We start from the raw sequence: 22,858 nt of genomic DNA, 5'->3' as shown, positions 1-22,858 counted from the left end.
TTTTAAAGAGTTTTTAATGTAACTGAGAGATGACTTAGTAATAAATAACTATGAATAATCAAATACCAAGGCATATGATATTCTTTGCAATTCAGAAAAAAGAAACCATTTGGTCTTAAGAATCTAGCAATTTTATTTATTTTTTTTGTTTTGTATTTATTTACTTTTTGAGACAGTGTTTCAAGCTGTCGCCCTGGGTAGAGTGCCGTGGCATCACAGCTCACAGCAACCTCCAACTCCTGGGCTCAAGCGAGTCTCCTGCCTCAGCCTCCCAAGTAGCTGGGACCACAAGAGCCCCCCACTCGGCTATTTTTTTTTTTTTTTTTTTTTGGTTGTAGGCGTCATCGTTGCTGTTTAGCAGCAGACCGAGGCTGGATTTGAACCCGCCAGCTCCCGTGTATGTGACTGGCGCCCTAGCTGCTTGAGCTACAGGCACTGAGCCAAGAATCTAGCAATAAGATTGTTTCATGTAGAGATAGAATTTGAGCTGAACCTTAAGATTTAGATAAGCAGTGAAAAAAATAATTGGTCTTGGGCAAGGAAGGGGAATGGCATAGGGGATATAAACTTGGTTGGAGGTAGATTTCCTGTTGAGGAATACCAAAAACTTTGATTGAGCAGATAGGATAGGAATTACATCTTAGAGTACTTTGAATCTGAGGCAGAGGAGTTTAGGCTCAATACTGTAGACAAACAGTAGCTAATGTAGATTTTTTTACTAGAGAGTGGATTGATCTAATTGCCATTTGTAGGATTTGTAGATAGAATAGATTTGAGGCTAGGAAGACAAGAGAACTCTTATGGTCAAGATGAGTTGAAAAAAGCCTGGGCTAAGGAAGTAGCAGTCAGAATATAAGAGAATAAAATTTGAAAATATTTCGAGGGAGAAATCTGTAGTTCTCATGACAGATTAGACCCGGGAATAGGGGAATGAGAGACAAAGACAATGCCGTACATCTAAGCAGAGAAGGAGAATGGTAGATATGTCAAGGGCAGAAACGGGGAAGTCGGGAGCTGAGGAATGCGATTCAGTGCTGTTAGTCTTCACTCGCCTCTGAACTGACTCTAGGCCCTGTTTTCCTTTCAGGACTGTGTAACTTGGCTTATGGTCTTACCTCAGTCATAGACCAAGAAAACCTAAATAAAAATACAATGAGGGTTCTTAACTCAAGGTCTTTGAATGCCCTGAAATTATATCAAACTTTTGGTTGCATGCATTTTTCTGAGAATTGGGTCCATGTATTTCTTTAAAATCACAGAAACATCTGTACATTTAAAAAATAGAAAAGTTAGAAATCACTGATATGGTGATAGGAACAAATGAGAAAAATGGGGTTTGTGTCTCAGATTTGCTAGCTACAGGTTTTGAATTTTTAAGAATAAAGAAGTGATACATGTCTGTAAAACTTTGTGTTTTAAGTTAGTATGACTGTGCAAATGTGAATTATTTTAATAATTATGGCAAAACTGATATAACCAGCCCTGACAGTTTTTTCTGTTTGGAGGTAGTCCCTTTGGTATAAGTAATCCCTCTAGATTCATCTTTGTCCTAACCCTCATCTTTGGACCCATCCAATATACTAGATTTTATCTAAGACCCGTTGACATGATCAACTTTTATGATTGAATATTACCCTTTTATCCCATAGCTAGAAAAATATTTTTTTCTTTGCTTGTGACACATGGCCTGGTAAGAAATTACCAAGTAATATGTATAAATCTCTGGGGCATAAGTGGAAGAGATCATCTGTGATAATCTCAGCAGTATTATTCAACTTAAGATGCTTGAGTCTAGTTGTGAAATGTTAACACATTTAAATCCAAGCACTAGGGATTTGTAAAGCAGAAAAGGCTTTGACTCTGAGTAGTCATATATTACTGCAGAGAATGTTCTGGTCTTTGTGAAGGGAATTTGGCAATCTGCTTTTCCTTTCATTTTATTTTCATCTAAGTTTCTGAAGTTTAAGTTTTTGGATAGTGTCTTCACTCTTGTTTTCCTGTAAAACAAAAACTAGACTTGATATTAAAAAATTAGACAAGTCCAGAGTAACAGTGTTTTACTGTAATTCAAGCAGATTATTGCATTATCACTTAATAGTAAAACTGTCTGTTGGCTACATGAATTTGTTTGGTACTTGGTTTGAAACACAGAGTGAGTACATTCCAAAACATAGCCAAGTTGGCGTTGGTTCATACACAACAGATTGCCTGCTGCAAGTATAAATAACCCTATTTTTTAATTGAATCACTCTAGTGTTTTTCTTTATATATTTGAGGAAAAATAAAAAATAGAAGATATGTGTTATTAAGGAACATTATTTTTCTTACTCTTGGGTTTATTTTAACATTCTTGAAATATTTTTGACTCCGTACTCTTTCTTAGTAAATGTCTTTCTGATAAAACATTTCATTGTTTTCAGAGTTCCCTGGTTTTGCCAGAATATAGTTATAATAGTATCTCTGCTAGCTCTCTTCATTATAAGACAAAACTTCACATAATGATAGGCCACCAAAAGGAAAACTTGGTTCTAAGCTTTAGTGTGCTAGCTAAATTGGAATGTTAACAGAACTGGTTTTTGTAAAAAATGAATGTATTTTTTATTCTATGATCTTTATATAATATACATGTTTAAATACATTTATAGTAACTGTCTGGAGGTTAAGACTAATTCAGTTCTTTTTAGTATAGGCTGTTAGGCAATAAAAATAAGACTATATTTTAAACAAGAAAATGTTCATGTGCCATAATATTTATAGTAAATTATATAACAGTTTGAGATGATGTCGTATGTTACGCTGTATAAACTCTTTTCTTAAGCCAGACTCTTTGTATATATTATCTTTCAGTGGTTGTACACAGTGGTATAGTGTTTCACTTGATATGATTTTAATCACTGTTAGGTTGAACTTGAAAGAAAGTTGGAATCCGCAACTAAGTCTAAACTGCATTACAAGCAGCAGTGGGGACGAGCTTTGAAAGAACTTGCCAGACTTAAACAGGTATGTAATTTATAGCTCTTTTTTTTACATCTTCTCCTGGTTTCTTCACAAGTTCTCATGCTTGGCACTGTCTGTTGCCTTCAGAAGTCTGCATTTAAATCTCCAGTGCTATTTTTTGAGATTAGAGGCTTTTTTTACTTAATGCGATATGTGCACAAGATCTACCTTTTTTATAAATAAAAACAAACTTTTATATCTTTTTTTTAATTGCCAACTACTCTTACCTAAAGAAAATTGGGAGTAATTTCTTTTACTTTCACTTATAGAACCGTTCTTTTCCTCCTTAGTAGAAATAGAAAATGGAAATTCTCGAGAATGCCTTTTAGGGGTAGAAATTTAAGGATAACTTAAATGTAATATTTTCTCAAATTTAAGAATATATTTTAAGTGTTATTCTCAAGAATACACAATAATTCAGATAGGAAAAGGGATCCTAGCGAATTTTGCATCATTTTAAAACAGTTGAAAAACCTTAATAGTAGTTTCCTGAATTTTTACATTTCATTTTTTTTTTTTTTTTTGGCTACCATACAACAAATGCTGTTAGCATCATGAGAAATTAATCTTCACTTTGGACATAATTTCTTTAGATGATTAAGAGCAAATAAAATATGAACAAGATTTGTATTTCAAATCTAATCTATCTGAACTAAAACTTTTCAGGATCAGTATTTGCTTTTCTTTAACATGTCAGTTTTATTCTGAATGAAACTTTTAGGTTTGTGTTTTTCTTAATTTATCTTCATAACCATCAAATATATCTTTGTGGTATTATTATTTTAAATGCTTCCTACTTCCATAGAGTACTACTGGACTACATGGAAATTAGGAAGTAGTAGACAGCTTAGCCTAACCTAGTTTGTGGATGAGTTGAGGTTGTAAACATTACGAATAAAAACAGGTAGATATTAAGATGCATAAAATAATATAATGAGTGAATATGTTATATATTATATAAATGCTGGCAGAACTAAGGATAGACATTATGTGTAGAACTAAGGATCTCCTGTATTCAGGGCACTCCCTACGTGTTCAGTAAATATAAAATTATATTATTCCAACTGTAAGTATATATAAGACATAGGCCTTCCCTTCAGGGATCTTGCCATTTAAAAGTAAACAAGAAACAACTACAAATACAGCATTTACTACCTAATCATAAGAGCCCTGAAAAGAACCATATAGAATGCCTGAGAGAGGAAAGTATACTGTTCAGTCGAATTTGAGAAAGGTATCATAGAAGAGGTGGTATTTCTCCTCTGGAGGTAGGTAGTAGGATTTTAATAGAGGAATTGGTTGTGATATAGGAAAGTAGGGAGAAATGTAAATTTAATGAATAAAATGAGCAAAGCAAAGAGGTAGGAAGTGGGAAACCACACACTCTTCTTATAAAACAAAGGAGGGCCCATTTTAGGGGTCATTTCAGGTACTGAGGATTGGAACTTCTATGATAGCAGTACAGAGGCAGCAAGAGGATTCTTGTCAAAGGTGATGTGTCAGGGGTTGGGCATGGTAGCTTAGGTCTGTAATCCTGGCCCTCTGGGAGGAGGAGGGATCGCTTGAGGCCAAGATTTCAATCATACCAGCCTGGAAAATAACAGAGAGAGACTTTGTCTCTACAAAAAATAGAGAAATTAGCCCAGGGTGGTGGCACATGCTTGTAGTCCTAGCTAGTCAGAGGCTTAGACAGAAGGAATCGCTTAAACCTCCAGGAGTTGAAGGTAACAGTGAGCTGTGATCATGCCACTGCACTATATAGTCTGAGCCACAGAGTGAGACCTTGTCTCTTAAAAACAAAACAAAAAAATCTCTCTTTCCCTCTCCCTCTTTCCCTCTCTCTCTCTCTCTCTCTCTCTGCCTGCCAAGGGTTCAACACTTGGTGTCTGAAAAAGTTGCCAGTTTTGGAGATATGTTACCAAGAAGCTGGTTGGAGTGTAGGAAGGAGATAGGATTTGCAAATTTGGGTGTTTTCGTTTTTACAGAAAGAAATTCGGCTAGCAGTTTGAAATATGGATCTGTTGTTGGAAGGATAATGGGCTTAAAAGTAGATGAAGGAGTCCTTTGCAGAGGTGGTAATTGAAGCTGTGTCAGGTAGAACTTTGAATTCTTATATTTAAAAATGGGAAAGGAATGGTAAGGAAGGAATAGCAACTAGAGAGAGATGATGATGCTGGTAGAGCAGTTGGTACTTGCTGAAGGCTTTTGATGTGCCAAGTGCTGTGTAAACCCGTTAGAAATTTTAATCCTAACAAAGATCCCTGTAAAGCAGGGACTATTACAGAGGAAGATACTAAGAGTTACAGAGGGGAAGCTGGATATGCTCACACTGGTACCAACTAACAGAGCTGGAGTTGAAATCACTGGACCAGAATCCAGGCATAGGCTCTTCCCTTTCATAGTATTATGGCTTCAGTCCATAAAAGCCAAAGAATGAAAGAATTTCAAGGAAAAGAAAATAAGCCATAGAGGTCAGAGATTTCCAACAAGAGTACTGAGGTAGAAGTAGTCGTGAGTTGACATATTCTAGCAAAGAAAATGGCATCATTCAGTGTTAGAGAGACGAGCTCCAATGATGAGAATTACGGAGATTGAAGAAGGAGCTAATACGTGGTCATGGTGCCAAGATACTTAGCTTACAGACAGTGCAACAGGGAGGAGTCCTCATGAAATTGGGGACAAGGAAATAACGTGATGAGAATAGCTGTTAAAAGAACAGAATACAAACTGTATCACCAGTGGCCCATGTAGTGGTTAAGAACCAGGCTCTGCAGTCAGGAAAGCTGGGTTGGCTCTTGGCTTTGCCTCTTACTACCTCTGGGACTCTGATAGTTTAACTTCTCTGAGTAGTCTCCTCATTTGCACAATGAGAAATTTTCCTCCCAGGTTGTTCTGAGAATAAGGCATCTGTTAAGTGCTTATTTAATATAGTGTTTGTTATATGGTATGTGCTCAGTAAATAGTAACCGTTGTTTAAAAGAGATGAGCCTTAAAGCTGTCATATGTAACAACAGTATTGTTGCGTTTAGTCAGCGTGGTCCTAATTGGGTGGTAGCTTTGGATATTGATGAATAGAGTAAATATTAGAGAGCTTTGTGACTGATCAGTTGTTCAATGAAATGACAGGCACCAACAATACTTTAAATTTTTAAGTGTGGAGAATGGGAGGATGTTATGCAGTGATAGTGGTGGGGAAGTGTGGTGTAGGATATAGTTTGAGTAATAGCAGTATTTTGTATTTACTTGTGTTTGGATGGGAGTTTTAATAAATGTTCTGTAGAAAACTGCACAGAAGGGAAAAGACGTACAGGCTGAATGCAGATATGCAAGAGGTCAGTAGGTGAACTTCCCAAAGCTGAGTATAGGGTGTGGGTGTACTGAGTCTGAAGAAACATTTTATAGTTAGTTCTTGTCCTTAGTTCCTTTGTTCATTCTTTCATTCATTCATCAAGTGCTTACTGAGACCCTACTATGGACCTGGGACTGCCGTAGACACTAATTAGATGAATCATCTGTAAACTGTCTATTAATAAGGGGTTTGTTACATGGTATGTGCTGGATAAATAGTAACTGTTGTTAAAAAGAGGCTATAGCTATTGGTGTCATGTGGAACTTAAGTTCAAAGGGGAAGACTGATTAACAACACTAAAGCAGGATGATGAGAAATGCAAATGAAGTTGGAAAGTGTTAGAAAAACAGGAGGACAGCTGGGTTATCACTGTGTGTGTGTGTCACTCAAAGCTAAGGGAGAAACACGCTAGAGAGAAATGTTCAAATGGCATCGTTGGGTTGGAAATCACTTCAGATTGAAAATGGGGAGTAGACAAGGAAGCAGCAGAAGTTGAACAGTAAACAGTAAAGAGACAGATGCAGTGGTGACTAATTACAAGGCCTCACCAAAATCAGGTGAAAAGATGGAGAAGTATTAGCTGTCGCTTAGGACATTTTCCTTGGGAGAAATGAGTAATCATTGATTATTAAAACAATCTCATTATAATTGACATATTTCTTAAGAAATACCTTTATGTAAGAACTTTTTACTGTAATTGACTTTTAAGTCATATTCATGTATGTTATAAATCACATTTTTTTTTTACCATTTGAGTTCATTTTTTGGATTATAAGCAAATAATGTATACTCCACAAATTCATAGCTTTTTGTTAGTTTTATACTGGGATAGTGAGATAATCTTTAAAAGGAGATTTAGTATGAAAGACTTTCACCAAAGAATCTTCCTTCCAAAACATCCTAATGTTATTATTTTCCAGTTTTTCCATTTAAACTATTTTGTATTTATCCCCTATATTTTCTACCCACTTGCCCCAAAACCATCGCAAGTGTGATTTTAATTATGTGGTGGTAACAGGGAGGATATCACAAAAGTTCAGATGCCTTCTTTCTCCTGAATTACTTTAAGTGTATTAAGAAAAGGAAAGAAAAAAGCATCAAATTGGTGGTTCAAAACTTACGCTCCATGAAAGAAAATAACAGCTCTTTAAGCATAGTAATTGTTCATTGCTTTCTCATTGGAGACCAGTTTTACTCTCATCCCACAAGTTTCTGCTTTAGATACAAACTGTAAACAAATTTTGAGGTCACTAGACATCATGGATGTTCTGCAGACTGCATTGAGATACAGCACTTAAAGAAGAAAAGTGATAGACTTTGGGATTACCACAGTGAATTGTGCTCTGCCACTAACTGTTTTTTCAAGACTAAAATTAATAACTTCATCAAATTGGCACATTTCATATGTGAATATTTCAAAATTTTTTCCTAAAACTTATTAAAAACACATTTATTGTGTTTGAATATAAAATTGGAATCATCTATCTGGTTTTGTTCAGAGGATTGTTTATGCAACTTTTTGTTTAAATTGGATTAGTACCATGTTAATTTTACATTGCCTCTGGTGAATAGCCATGGGGCTATAATCTCTGCCAGTAATTTGTCACATCAAAACCCTCTGGAGGGCCATACAGAACATTTGTGTAGTACGGATTAGAAGGAGAAAGCCATATCTTAGATTGTTAATAAATGTTAATGACAAGACCCAGCTGGTAAAGCTTGGAAATAAGATCTAATGCTTGGTGCCCATTGCCAAAAGAATGTTTAAACAGAGATTGCCATTACTCAAAGGTGACCTAGTATAGTCAATTTGTGAATTAAAAAATCATAACCTTCTTCAATAAAAAAAAAAATCATAACCTTCTAATTATTTAGAAAAAAAAAATCTTTTTTTTTCTGATTCACAACCATAAAAGTCTATTTCCAAGTTACAAGCTTTTTTATTCTTGCAACAGCTGTAAAATATAAGTAAGTATAACATAAAATGAATCCTAATTTAGAAAATAAGGAAATGACATCCTTACACTCTGGGTTTGTTATCTTGGGACAGAGGTAAACGTTTTACTTGTGAGACATTTAAAGGGATAAGGGGTAATTTAGTTTCCTTTTTTCCCTTCTCAGTAAGGAAATAGACTATAAAAATGTTTTAAAATCAAAGCAAATACTTGCATTAAGTTTGTCTACAAATACCTGAATTAAGATTGTCTGTTCCTATGCTTGTAGTATATTTATAGATTTATTTAAAAACATTTCTTGACACCTTAAATTATAGTTATATAAGCAGAGTAAAAGCCACTACTTTTTAAAAATAAACCAATCATTGTTTTAACCATGAATTTGTTGTAGAAGAGTTAACATTTTTGTGTCAGATATATTAAAACTGGGTATGTTTGTTCCCGGGACAGGAAACAGAGCTAAGACTTTGAGTAGGATGTGGGTCCCTTACCATATTTGTGCACAGTAGATCTGTTTAAAACTAAGCTGATATATTTAGTTAAAACAACACAGACTTCATTGGCTGACATCAGCACTATCTTGTCCAGCCTCCTGCTCATCCACTCAGAGTAATTAATTTGATTAATTTATAAGTAATTTAGCCAAGGATGGGATGTAAATCTTTGTTTAAGAAAACAGTTGGAGGTCCAAGTCTTGGTTAAAAACTGTGTCTTGAAACCATCCAGGCCCTCCTACTGACTTGTCAGCTCTGGGTTATTTTCAGAAAACTTTACTTGAGTTCCTTAGTTTAGTTGTAAGTTTTTTCCCACAGACTTACATGGTATGTGTGAGTGGGAGAGTGAGTAGTGGCCACTTTTTAGCCGCTGTTTAGTCTAGTGTATGTGTGTTTACATCTCCTCTCTGGATTTATAGGCAGCCAAGGCGAAATAAAGATTATACTCACTTGATGGAGGAGCCTTTAACCTAGAGCACCTGGCACTAGAGGATTTCTTTCCCTAATCTGTAATTTGTATGTGTGTGATTATTATTAATGCTATATGCGTGATTAAAAATTCAGGGCATTTAAAGGATTTTATGTTTGCTGATAAAAATGTTTCATGAAAAAATTACAATTTTACAGACTACTTTAAAGTATTCCTTTTTCTGATTGCAATCATATTTGCTTGCTGTAAAAAAAAAAAATCAAATACTGCATTACCATATAAGATAGAAAATAAAAATCATCAATAATCTTCTCTCTTATCAGTCATAGATGAGAGTTTGGGGGGTGTGTATGTATAATTACATTTTAAATGAAATGTACCTTTCAAAGATATGATTCTTCTACATGCTCCATCCCCCTTGTCATCTAAGAAACAGCATTGTGAATGCTTTGGAAGCTCTCTGGGCTTTTCTCAACTGTCTCTTCTTCCTTTCCCGAGGTAACCACTCTGCTAATGAATTTGTATTTATTATTCCTTTGCTTTTCTTTATAATTTTATAATATGTATCAAAAATATCTGCAACTAGCATTGCTTAGTTTCTTATGTTTTTAACCTTTTTATACATGGACTCATTCTCTACAAATATGTCATAGTTTGTCCAGTGTTCCTTCAATGGACATGTTCTTTCCAGGTTTTTTAATAATAAATACTGAATGCATTTGTACAAGCTGGAGTTTCTGTAGTATTTATATCTAAAGTAGAATTTCTGGTGCTGGAGTACATTCATATCTTCAGCTTCACTAATTATTGCCTAATTATTTTCTACAACAGTTGTACGAATGTGCAGTTTCCAGTAGTATATAATTGTTTGTTTTCTTTGCGCTATTGTGAACAGTTGGCTGTTATCTTAAATTTTTCAGTCTGGTTGTTCCGAAACAGTATCACTTTGTAGCTTACATTTTCATTCCCCTAGCTACTAATGACTGGGAGCATCTTTTCATGTGTTCATTGGCCACCTACATTTCTTCCTCTGTAGAATGTCTTTGTCTTTTGCTCAATAGCAATTAAACAACAGATGTTGGAGTCATCAGACAAGTTTGAAATACAGCAGTCACTATGCTGTAGAAAACATAGTAGAAATGTAGTAGAGAAATGGGATCTTTTGAGACTACCTTATGTGTAGTTGGAAGCCCCTCAGAAGAGGGAATGGGGAGAAAGCAGTATTTAAAGAGATACTAGCTGAGAATTTTCCCAAAGTGAAAAAGATACCAATTCATAGATTCAAAAATATCTGTGGACTCCAAATAAGATAAATGCAAAGTAAACTATACTTCACATCATAGCAAAATGGACAAAAAGCAAAGAAAAATCTTACAGGCTGTTGACGGAAGATGGGATATTATTGCCTTCAGAGAAGCAACGATAAGACAGGTGACTTCAACAAAAGTAAAGGAATGCGTGAGACAGTGAGATAACATCCCTAAACTGCCGAAAGGAATAACTGCTAACCTAAAATTCTGTATCCTGTGAACATGTTCTTCATAAATGAAAGTGACATAGACTTTTCAGACAAAAATTGGGAGAATTTGTTATGGGTAACCTGAAGTAAAGGAAATACTTAGTGGGTTTCTTCTGGCAGAAGGAAAATGATCCCCAAGGAAAGCTGTGATAAGCAGGAGAATAAAGAGCAATGCAAACTAAATAACCATGCTGAGTGTAAGTGGAGAGTGGTCATAGAGAAACAATATTTGATGAATTTAAAATATACATAGAATTAAAATGTATGACAAAAAATAGTATAAAATATGAAGAGATAAGTAGAGTTAAATGTTTAAAATATGTTGCGTTATCTGAAATTGTAAAATTTATATTAGGTTACTTAAATGAGGGATGCGTGTTATTTCTAAAAGAAGAGTAAAAATGGGTAGATAACAAAATGGGGGATTTTGATTGACAAAATATGATTGACATGAAATAAGAGAAGACACAGACGCAAAAGAGTATTTTCATAGAACACTGTCTTCAAATACTGAAACTTTCCCCCCCAAATCAACATTGTATCATAGATGTTCTATCCAGTTGTAATAGGACAAGAAAAAGAAATAAAGATTATAATTATATCGATGGGAAAGGAAAAAGTAAAACTTTCATTATTGCAGATAACACTGATATACTTAGGTAGCCAAAAGTTACCCACAGACCCTCTTAGAAATAGGTGAGTTTAGCAGGTTTGCTAGAAACAAAGTAAATGTGTAAAAATCAGTTATCTCTCCTGTAGATAATTAGGAAACGAAAATTAAAAACACTGCTGTTTGCAAGAGCATCTAAAATCCAGTGTCAAGGAGTACAAAAAAAGATGTTAGTGTTTAACATGCAGAGAACTATGAAGTATGATCAAATAAAAATAAAGACAACCTGAATGTGTTCATTGATTAAAGAACTAATATTGTAACTACATTGGTTTGGGGCAAGTTATCTGTATAACCATAATCAAATGAGTCTTTTCCCCTGGAAATTGAAATTTATATGGAAATGAAGAGCCAAGAATAGCTAGAGTAATTTTAAAGAACAGCCAAAAGGTAAAAGACTTGTATTATCAGACTTATTATCAAGACTTACAGTTCTTACTGTAATTATAAGAATTACAGTAATTAAGACAATGTAGTGTTAATGCAAGGACAGAGAAGGATGTTTTAGAGCATCCAGGAGCTAATCCATACATAAATGAACAGAGGTGATACTGCCAAGCAGTGGGGGGGGGGGAGTGGTGTTTTTCAATCATTGTTGGTCTGTTGGCACTCTCTATGTAAGGAAAATGAATCTTGATCTCCTACCATACATAAAACCAGTTGCATAATAAGCACTGATCGAAATGAAACTTTAAGAGGATTATGAAAGAATATCTTCAAGACTGCAACAGGTAAAAAAATTTTCATAAGATATAAAGAACTCTTAAGAAAAAGGAACAGAAAAATTTGGACTAATATTAAAATGAAGGGCTTCTGTTCATCAAAAACACCATTAAAGGAGTGAAAAGGTAACAAAGTCTACAAAGCAGTATTTGCAATTTATGAGAACTTACCCATTATACACGTATATAAATATCAGTAAGAAAAGATGGACAACCGAGTAGGTTTTAAAAGGTGCCAAAAGTTTGAATAAGAACTTTATAAATGAAGATATCCAAATGTCATTAAAATATTTACATGTGTTCAACCTGATTAGTCTTAGAAATAGGCAAAATAAAATCACAATGAGATACCACCACATAACCTGTCAGAATGATTAAAGTGAAAAAAACGATATTACCAAGAATTGACGAGAACATGGAACACTGGGAGTTACAGAAGTGTAAATTCATACGTACATGGCTGACAGTACAGATTGAGGATCCCTAATCCAAACACCTGAAGACTGAACTCCAAAATTCATAACTTTTCTAGAACTGACATGACACTGCAAATGGAAAATTCCACACTTGACTTCATGTGACAAGTAGTTCACAAAATTATTTAAAGTATTGTGTAGGGCTGGGCACAGTGGCTCACCTGTAATCCTGGCACCTAGGCGGCCAAGGAGGGTAGATTGTGTGAGCTCATGCTTTCAAGACCAGCAAGAGCAAGAACCCCCATCTCTACTAAAAATAGAAAAAAATAGCTAGGCATGGCAGGTGCCCGTAGTCCTAGCTACTCAGGAGGCTGAGGCAAGGGGATCACTTAAGCCCAAGAGTTTGAGGTTGCTGTGAGCTATGACGACACGGCACTCTACCCAGGACAACAAAGTGAAACTCTGTCTTCAACAATCAATTAATAATGAACAGAATATTGTATAAAATTACCTTTAGGGTATGTATGTATGTGTGAAACAAATGAATTTTGTGTTAAGAGTTGAGTCTAAGATGTCTCATTATGTATTTGCAAATATTCTAAAATACGAAAAAATCTAAAATTTAAAGTACTTTTAGTCCTTAGCATTTCAGAGAAGGAATACTCAAATGTATATTTACTAATGCTAAAATTGTTATGTCCTCTGACCCAGCAATTTGTAGCCTATGTATATAGCCAGTAGAAAGGCACACAAATGTGTTACAAAAGACATGGGTGATGTCTTCACATCAGCATTATTTACTCTACCTAATACAAAAGTGGAAACTGCCCAAAGGTCCTTCAGCAGGAGATTGAATATATTATTCAATATATTTATTCAGTGGAACACTATATAATAATGTGAACGATTAGCTATACTGAACAATATGAATGAATCTGGAAAACAGAATTAGTGAAAGAACCCTGACACAAATATATACTGCACAATTCTATATACAGCTCAACTCAAAGCAGTCAGAACTTACTTGTAATATTAAAATTAAGGCAGTAGTTATCTGTGGGAAAGGTGAGTTGGTGGTGACTGGGAAGAGATAAAGAGGGACTTGGGGGGTTCTGGCAGTCTTTATGTCTTGATCTGCATGTTCAGTAAGTAGTTCACTTTGTGAAAATATATCAAATGTGCCTTGTGATTTATTAGTTTTCTGCTTGTTATAATCAATAAGTTTCTTTAAAACAAATATTACGTGCATGTGTTGACCCAGCTCTCCCACTCTGAGGTTCAGTGCTAAAGAAAGAAAAGCACTTAAGGACTTGTGAGCCACTGTGTGTTAGGTGACAGGGTGTTTCCTCACAGCACTGTTGGGAGTAGGAAAGCATCTGTTATTGGGGAATGGTTAATGCATGGAATGTGCATGCTGTGGGATGTTACACATTAATTTAACAAGATTTTATCTATTGACCTGGAGGAATTGTTACCTTTTTTTGATGCAAAATAAGGCGTTTGATTCTATTTTTGTTTTAAATAAAGGTATGTGCATAAGTTTTAGCATGAGCCTAGAGGAAAGATTGGAAAGTCATAGTAACTAAATTGGGGGTAGAATTAGTGATCATTATAGGGACAGTTACTGAATTTTTCTATGTACATCTTTGTATAATTAACCATTTCTTAGATGTTGCTTTTACCATTGGTCCTTGTGGCAACTGTTTGTGTTGACAGCAGCCTCTTGCCCTCAGTTTCTGTTATGCTGTGATATTCTGCTAGTATCAATCACCAATTGATGAATATGACTTATTGCAAAAAGAGCAGTCATACAGTTTTTAGAGAAAACCTACATTTCTAGACAATATGTGACTCATAGAATTGGCAGTGCATAGCAGCTGGGTGTGGTGATGTACACCCATGTCCCAGCTTCACAGAAGGATTGCTTGAGGCCAGGAATTCAGGGCTGTAGTGTGCGATGATTGCAACTGTGACTAGCTGTTACACTCCTGCCTGGGCAACATATCAAGACTTCATATCTCGAAAAAAAAAAGAATTGGCAGTGCATGACTATGTTATGAGTATTGTCAAATAGGATTATAATCAAAGCCAAAGTCTTGAAATATATTTATTCATAATATTAGGGATCTGGCTTATGTCTTTGTTTCTTTTAAGAGGGAGCAAGAAAGTCAAATGGCTCGTCTGAAAAAACAGCAAGAGGAGTTGGAACAGATGAGACTGCGTTACCTGGCTGCTGAGGAAAAAGATGCAGTAAAAACTGAACGACAAGAATTATTGGATATAAGAAATGAATTGAACAGGTATAATAACTACAAGTATTTCTTGTTTCTTACAAAAACGAAAGTTCTAATAGGACGGCTATTTAGTTAGTCATTGGTCCAGGGAAGGTACAATTTCAGATTTCTTAGGGATAAAGTAGATAAGATAGAAAATGAAAGGCAGCACCTACGGCTCAGTGAGTAGGGTGCCGGCCCCATATACCGAGGGTGGTGGGTTCAAGCCCCCCTGGCCAAACTGCAACAAAAATATAGCTGGATTTTGTGTCAGGCGCCTACAGTCCCAGCTACTTGGGAGACTGAGGCAGGAGAAGCAATCACCTAAACCCAAGAGCTGGAGGTTGCTGTGAGCTGTGATGCCACAGTAACACCAATGGCATCAAAGTGAGACTCTGTCTCTAAAAAACAAACAAACAAACAAAAAAAAGATAGAAAATGTAGCAGTCTTCTATAATAGAAAATCTATGTCAAAGACCCATTATACCAGTTTGTTTTGTTGTTGTTAACTCTTGTGTTTCTATTTATAGTATAGCATGGTACTTTAAAGTTCCTTTTTGTTTAACTGTTTTCAGGATTATTGCTAATATTAAGCTAACTTTGAATCATAAAATAAGAAATTTTAAATGTAGTTATATTAAAGTAGCCCTTATTTATTGAATCCTGACTGTGTGTCAGGGACTATTTAAATGGCCTTATATGCCTGTCTCATTTTTTTTTTTAAATCTTCAAAGCAACTCAATGAAGATGATATTTATCCCCATTTTACAGATGAGGAAATGGAAGATTAAGCAGAGGCTTAATTATGTTAGTAGGGTCACAAAGCTAGTAAACCATGAAGCCAGAGTTCAAATCTGATTCCAGAGATTGTATTTTTAACTGCGGGGCTACACTGGGCTTCTCTGTAGTGTCATGTTCCTCTTAATCACACCTTCAGCAGTGTTTCATGTTAGAGAAGCAGTCTTTCGGAAGCAGCATGAAAAGAAATAGAATCTTTCTGGAGGGTGGTTTTTTGAGGGAGAAGTTTTCAGCTAAATTTATCCACGAGACTCATACATTTCTATTTCAGCAAAGCACTATCTTAGTTAACTTGGACTGCCATAACAAAATACGAATGACTGGGTAGCTTAAACAGAAATCTCTTTCCTCGTGGTTCTAGAGGCTAGAAGTTCAAGATCAGGAGCTAGCATGGTTGGTTTTAGAGGGCCAGCTTCTTGCTGTGTCCTCACCTGGTGGGAAGAAGGAGTAAGCAAGTTGTCTGGTGTCTCTTCTTATGAAGGCTCTGATCTCATTATGAGGGTTCTACCTTCATAGTGTTATATAAATATAATTAGCTCTCAAGGCCCTTCTCCAAATACCATCATATCCAAGGATAGGGCACTGACATACCAGTTGGGGATGGTTGGAGGCAAATAATGTTCATTGCTACACATATACATTTGACAAGGCATCTCATTGTATCTCCATATATAGTTCAGTCACTGTCTTAGAAGGGTTCCTAGCTGAAATAAATAACTATTTGGAAGATAAATGAATAACCTTCAGTTATAAAAGCTCAACTCTAAGAGCTTTGCTTAACAGTGTTCAAACTACACTACTGTTTTTCTCATTTATTCAACACATGCTTATTTAGTGTCTACAGTGTTGTAAACTCAGAAAATGTTACAAATTAATGCATTATAACATGACCTTTGCCTTCCAAACTTTTGTTGTCATATAGTATACATAGCAAATATATATTAGGTCCCTGTTGTTGGCTGAGTGTGGTTTTGGTGGCTTAAGTGAAGGTAACCATTTTGCCTGTCAAATTCGTAGATCATACCAAGTTGAATCTTATTAATGTCTTTATAAATTTGGATTCAGAGAGAACTAAAACCAACAAGATTAAATATATTAGAGACAAAAAGAGACTACTGTATAAGTTACAAGAAAAATCACTTAAATGGTAGATAATACATAGTAAAAGAGTTCATGTGAGGAAGCCCAGGAGGATTTAAGGGGCCACTAATAATAATGTGATTTGGCTGCTAAAGAGTCAGTGCCTTTAGGGACATTCAGAGAAGTACTATTCAGTCCTGGTTAAATAATAATAATAATAATCACCTCTGGAGTGTTCTTACCAGTGTGCAGCAGGAAAAATCACTGCAGGAAAATGAGGTGTCTAGATGGAGCTTCTCATGGAATGTGACCAGGACAGCAGGGGCAATAAGCATTGAAGAAATGGCTGGGAGAGAATTGGAGAGCTCTTGGGTACAGTGATAGATAACTGCCTTCAGAGATCTGGTGGGCTATCATGTTAAAAAGAAGTAAACACGCTTCTCCCCAGCAGAATCCTGGCCAGTCACTGAGACACGTAAAGAGGCACGCCGAGTTCAGTGTGAGAAGGGGCTTTCAGACAGAGCACTTCTGCAAGGTAGTAGCTTCCAGTGGCAGCAAATGTGCGACTAGAGCCTAGACAGGGTTTCTCAGGACTGTTACCAGCGTTTCCTTTAATATTTTATGGGCTTATTCAGCTACCAGGTTTTAAAATTCTGTTGTGATCATGACTGATAATTTTCATTTGAGTAAAAGTAAATTACATTTGTCTTTCATGCGTAATTAGGTAATGCACAAAAGAGAAATAAATATTGAAACCATTTGGTACATAAGTTGTCATTGTGTGTCGTTAATTTAACGACCCTTCCCCGAAGGTAGCTATAGGAATTAGGGTAGGGAAACACTCTTCAGGGAATCTGCCCTTACTCATCTACAGGAACTGCTCAAACTCAGTGGAAAGACGTGGTACCAGTATCCCACCTGGGTCCCGGAGCACAGTACCTATCACTGTTTAGGCTTTTCTTTCTCAGAATAGAAGAAGGTATCTGGTATATTTCTTGACTGTATACGTCAGGGTTTTTTTTCTCTTTTGTGAGAAATTGTAGGAGTTTCATGTTTTAAAGTGTCATCCAAATTTAAACGAAGCTTTCCTGCCAACCGGTGTGCATCCCCTGGGGCCTGGTCCTCCTGGGTGTCGGAGCAGGGCCTGTCCTCTCTGCTTCTTCCTGCCTCTCCCCACCCCATGTGCACATTTGGAAGTCTGAAGACTATCAGGAAGGAGGGGCTTACACTCAAAATTGGTTTACCTTATCAGGACGAAATTTAGGAATAGCTGCAGATTGAAACGTCTGTCACCAGTTATATAGAGGAATATAAAGCTACATCTTAATTGTACATTCTGAGTTAAATTTCCTATCCAAACTTAGTGTGACTGTCACTGAGTTCACTAAGTTTTATTACCATTCTATTTTCAAAACTGTGATCAACAATGCCCAGGTTCTGTTGGACATACCCAAATCCCAGGCCTTCATCTCCCTTTTTCTCTCCTTTCTTCATCCCCAAGTGAGATTATCACAAACGTGACTTGGAGATATGCATACAGCCTTGTCACGTGCATGCCCTTGGAATCACAAATTCACGTTTATAGAATGTCTGCAAATCCTGAGACAGCTCCATAGTAAAAGGGGCTTTTCTTCTTGGTTCACTGCAGTGTCCCCAAAACTTATTTGGCACAAATAAACATTTGTTGACTGAATTTAGAAAAAGAAATTATGTTCAAAACAGTAACAAAGGTTTGGGGATAAACTCAAGATTGCAATGAAGGATTAAATGAAGGTATATCCAAAGGGGAGGGGGGACGCATTTTAGAGGAACATTTAATGAAGTAGGAAGGGCATTTTGACTGTATGAATATGTGAAGAAAGCATTGCATAATGGAGTATCATTAATTTTTGAGAAAATATGTATTTTAAAGTACATATATATATTTTTAATTTTCTTTACACAGCTCTAAAACTACAGTTTTCATGTATTTTATAATTAGAAAGCAAGTGTTGCTTTTAAAACTTCCTTTTGTAAGCATGTTGATTCTGACTAGCTAAGTGGAACATTGGTTTTTGTTTTCTTCTTGAAAATATTAACTAAAAACTTATTTTTGCCATTGTATCATTTTGCTTTTAAATAGTGCTTTTAAGAAAAATGAAACAGTTGCCAGAGTCACATTTGTTCTTGGCTTTTCAGGTTAAGGCAGCAAGAACAAAAACAGGGCCAGGATGCCAGAGAGATAGCAAGTGGGAAAATGGACAGCCCCCACAGTAACGCACTGGAAGAAGGGCTGGATGATTATTTGACTCGCCTCATAGAAGAGAGGGACACGTTGATGAGAACGGGTGTGTACAATCACGAGGATCGGATAATAAGCGAACTTGACCGACAGATAAGAGAGATTTTGGCAAAAAATAATGCCAGTAATTAATAACATTTGGAACATCTTTACAGAGACACCAGGTCTGAATTTTAGTTTCCTTGTAAAACCCTTACAAGTGAAGAAAATTGATGTTTTAAAATGCTATTTTCAGGTTTTTTAAACAAAATTTTATATATTATTGTATAGTATTTATTTGATTGTATTTACTTTGTGCTACCTCTCATGCTGGTTTTATTTGTCCTACGCATTTTCTACTCATTTTACACGGCTTGTCAGTGCTTCTTGTAGTTTATAATCTGAGGGCTAACTTTCAAAACAGCTTTTCACCAGTTTGTTATAGGAGAAATGACTGCAGGATTGTTCAGTTATTTAATTTTTCATGTTGAGCCAAAAGAGTATATGTTGCACTTTAAAAAATGCTGTGTCCTAATTCCATTTGAATGTAAATATCTTAAAAGTTGATGCCAATTTTAAATGTAACCAGTTTAACTCATTTCAGACAACCTATCTTTTTTCCTTAACTTGTAATGTTTGCAAATGACAACCTTGAAAATAAAGCAGGATCAATGCAGAGAAGCCATATGACATATTGAGTGGCAGATTCGTCATTTATTTAAATAAAGTTAATACAGACAAAACTTGTTTCAAGAGCTAGTGAATTTTCAGACTTTCAGTGTACTGGTAACTTGAACTTTTAATATGGTCTTCTCTGTCAGCTTCCTGCTGGGATTGGCGTTGTTTTCTTTCACTAACGTCAGAGATTTCCTTTTATTTCCAGTGATAATAGTACTAGTTGTTAACTCAGACCCTCTCTAATAGAACACGGAAACACACACACAAAGAAAAGAGAGTAAAAATCAACTATTTTTACTCCCCCTAATTTTAATCGGTCTTTTTCAAAACTGTATGAGATGAAGTCAATGGATTTATGTAGCATCAGGTCGGTATGAAGAGTTCCCTTACTTCGTATTCTTCAGAGCCAACATTTGTCGGTAAAGCAATACTTTCCACCTCTTTTTATAGAGTACTGAAAAGTTTTTAACAAATTCGCAAATTAGGTTGAGTCTGAACATAGATGTAGTTTAAAAATTATGATTTCCAAATGTAATAAATTTAAGTATATGCTTTAGGAAGTTACCAATAACTTCCATAAAAGCAGAATAAAGATATTTACTTTTTTGTCGTTTTCAACAAGATATATTTCATATTAAGGAAATTAAAGTCCTTTTACTCACCATGTTTTTTCCTTATTAACAAACTATTGATCTTCTAAAAATAACCCAGCAGTAAATAAGAAATTACTGAATGAGAGGATAATGAATCGTTGACTCATAGAAGGAATTTACAATATTAATTATGGTTAGATATATTCTCTCAGTGATTTTTGTGCCACATGAATGGAACAGAAGTATTCTTTTTGTTTTGGGAAGTCTCAAGTAAATTTCTGTGACTGTTAATACCCTCAGTTGCCTTATGTGCTGCCTGGGACTGTTTCCAAACACTAGAGGGGGCCCTAGATTTAAAGAAACAAAAAGGACTTTTCTAAAATGGATGTGTGGTTTATTTTGCCTTCTGTAAAGCTTTTTCGGCTATTGTAATTTAACAAATAAAATCATAATTGTATGCCTCTTTGAGTTTTGAGCATCTTATTACTTATGTTTCTACACAGAGGAGGCAAAGTCTTCAGCGCTTCCTGGTTCCAGTCACTAGATTCTTGCTTTTCTCTCAAGTGTTTACATTTCAGATACTTTTTAATGTCTGCACATCAGGGGAGTCTGAAATGTTAATTCTTCTGCAGTCCTTCAGCAGCATCCATTCCATTTGTAAGTGGCATGTGACAAATTGACAGATCGCTTTCCTAAGTTGCCTGAGAGTTAAGAAGTGTGACCATAGTGAGTATGAGTGAGTGGGTGTGTGCATGGGCAGGCCACTAGGTCTCCTAATTACTACCTTTATAACAGGAGACCTTTCGCCAGATATTTTAAGGTGAAATAAAATTTACCTTTAAAATTTCTATGACTTTTTATGGAGAAATTCTAGTCTCTACATGTAAGGCAAGCATCTGCAGCATAGGAGGGTATATCATGTCTCCCGGGTGTCTGTATAGACTTTAAAGAGTTCTTTTACAAGGATATTCTAGTAGTTTCTATCTGGACCTGAGTGCCTGTTGCTTTGAGCAGATGTGGGAGCTTGAGTATGATTTAAAGATGTTTCAGGGACTCTGAGGGAGAGAGAATCTAGTCTGACCAGACGATCTTCTCCTCTACTTCTTGTTCTGTCTAGACGCTGGCCAGCCTCACTCTGAGTTCACAGATCACCCCAGCACATACTGCTTATCTGCAGCCACCTCAAAATGGACTGACCTGTTTCTTACCGTCTGCGGGAAGGGCCCTTGGGTTACCTTATATGGACTTAGAAAGTATGAGCTCACTACCACTGTGTCTAACTTGACTGAGTACCTAAATTTATTTTTTTTTAACTGGTACAATTCACATACCATAAAAATTACCATGTTAAAGTGTATAATTCAGTGGGGGTTTTTTGCATATTCACAGCTTGAGCTATCACTACAACCTAAAACATCATCATCATCCCCCAAAGAAACCTGATCTCCACTAATAGTCACTTCCCATGATCCAGGACTGCAGCCCCTGGGCAAATCTTGTCTACTTTGTGTCTTGATGGTTCTGCCTATTCTGGACATTTTATATAAATAGAATCCCACATTTGTTATTTAAAATAGAAGATATGAGAAAGTCTAAATGTAATTTTTCTGTGACTAGTTTCTACAGCATGTAACATTCTGTCAGATGTGGAATTAAATGATACGAAGATCCAGAAGGCCGCTGGTGTGATTCCGTCCTGCGAGTCTGTTCCTTGGTCATTTATCTCCATCTGCCTTCTCGCCCACCTAAGTGCGTGCCATCACCTCATGGAAGATTCAATGGACATGAGCCCCTTGAGGCCTCAGAACTATCTTTTTGGTTGTGAACTAAAGCCAACAAAGATTATGACTTTAAGGTGGATAATGATGAAAATGAGCACCAGTTATCTTTAAGAACTGTCAGTTTAGGGGCTGGTGCAAAGGACGAGTTGCACATTATTGAAGCAGAGGCAATGAGTTATGAAGGGAGTCCAGTTATAGTAACACTGGCAACTTTGAAAATGTCTGTACAGCCAACGGTTTCTCTTGGGGGCTTTGAAATAACACCACGTGTGGTCTTACGGTTGAAGTGCGGTTCAGGGCCTGTGCATATCAGTGGGCAGCACTTAGTGGCTGTGGAAGAAGATGCAGAATCAGAAGATGAAGAGGAGGAGGATGTGAAACTGGAGAGCGATCTGCCCCTGGAAGTGGTAGCAAAGTTCCATGGAAAAAAGTACAACTTGCTGCTGATGAAGATGATGAAGAAGATGATTTTGATGATGAGGAAACTGAAGAAAAAGCTCCAGTGAAGAAATCTGTGTGAGACACTCCAGCCAAAAATGCACAAAAGTCAAACCAGAATGGAAAGGATTCAAAACCATCAACGCTGAGATCAAAAGGTCAAGAATCCTTCAAAAAACAGAAAAAAACTCCTAAAACACCAAAGGACCTAGTTCTGCAGAAGACATTAAGGCAAAAATGCAAGCAAGTATAGAAAAAGGTGGGTCTCTTCCCAAAGTGGAAGCCAAGTTCATCAATTATGTGAAGGATTGCTTCCAGATGACTGACCAGGAGTCTATTAAAAATCTCTGGCAGTGGAGGAAGTCTCTTTAAGAAAACAGTTTCAACAGTTTGTTAAAATTTTCC

General features: G+C 36.1%; 1 protein-coding gene and 1 pseudogene across 2 annotated transcripts in view; both read left to right on the top strand.

Annotated features, from left to right (window-relative positions):
* The window catches only part of CEP120 (centrosomal protein 120), a 62,939-nt gene extending 42,237 nt beyond the window's left edge, over nucleotides 1-20,702 (top strand). For both annotated transcript variants that reach the window (XM_023519168.1, XM_023519169.1), the window contains exons 19-21: nucleotides 2,902-3,000; nucleotides 14,707-14,852; nucleotides 18,882-20,702. In XM_023519168.1, the coding sequence (XP_023374936.1) occupies nucleotides 2,902-3,000; nucleotides 14,707-14,852; nucleotides 18,882-19,116 (480 nt within the window). In that variant the 3' untranslated portion in view covers nucleotides 19,117-20,702. The remainder of the gene's footprint in view (nucleotides 1-2,901; nucleotides 3,001-14,706; nucleotides 14,853-18,881) is intronic.
* A 1,298-nt stretch (nucleotides 20,703-22,000) lies between these two features.
* On the top strand, nucleotides 22,001-22,825 carry LOC100963569 (annotated as a pseudogene).
* Nucleotides 22,826-22,858: the final 33 nt, after the last annotated feature.

The sequence above is a fragment of the Otolemur garnettii genome, unplaced genomic scaffold (assembly GCF_000181295.1).
Source record: "Otolemur garnettii isolate 467f Iridium unplaced genomic scaffold, OtoGar3 scaffold00160, whole genome shotgun sequence".
Lineage (NCBI taxonomy): Eukaryota > Metazoa > Chordata > Mammalia > Primates > Galagidae > Otolemur > Otolemur garnettii.
The sequence above is the reverse complement of the archived record's forward strand: the minus strand, read 5'-3'. Positions and strand labels throughout refer to the sequence as shown.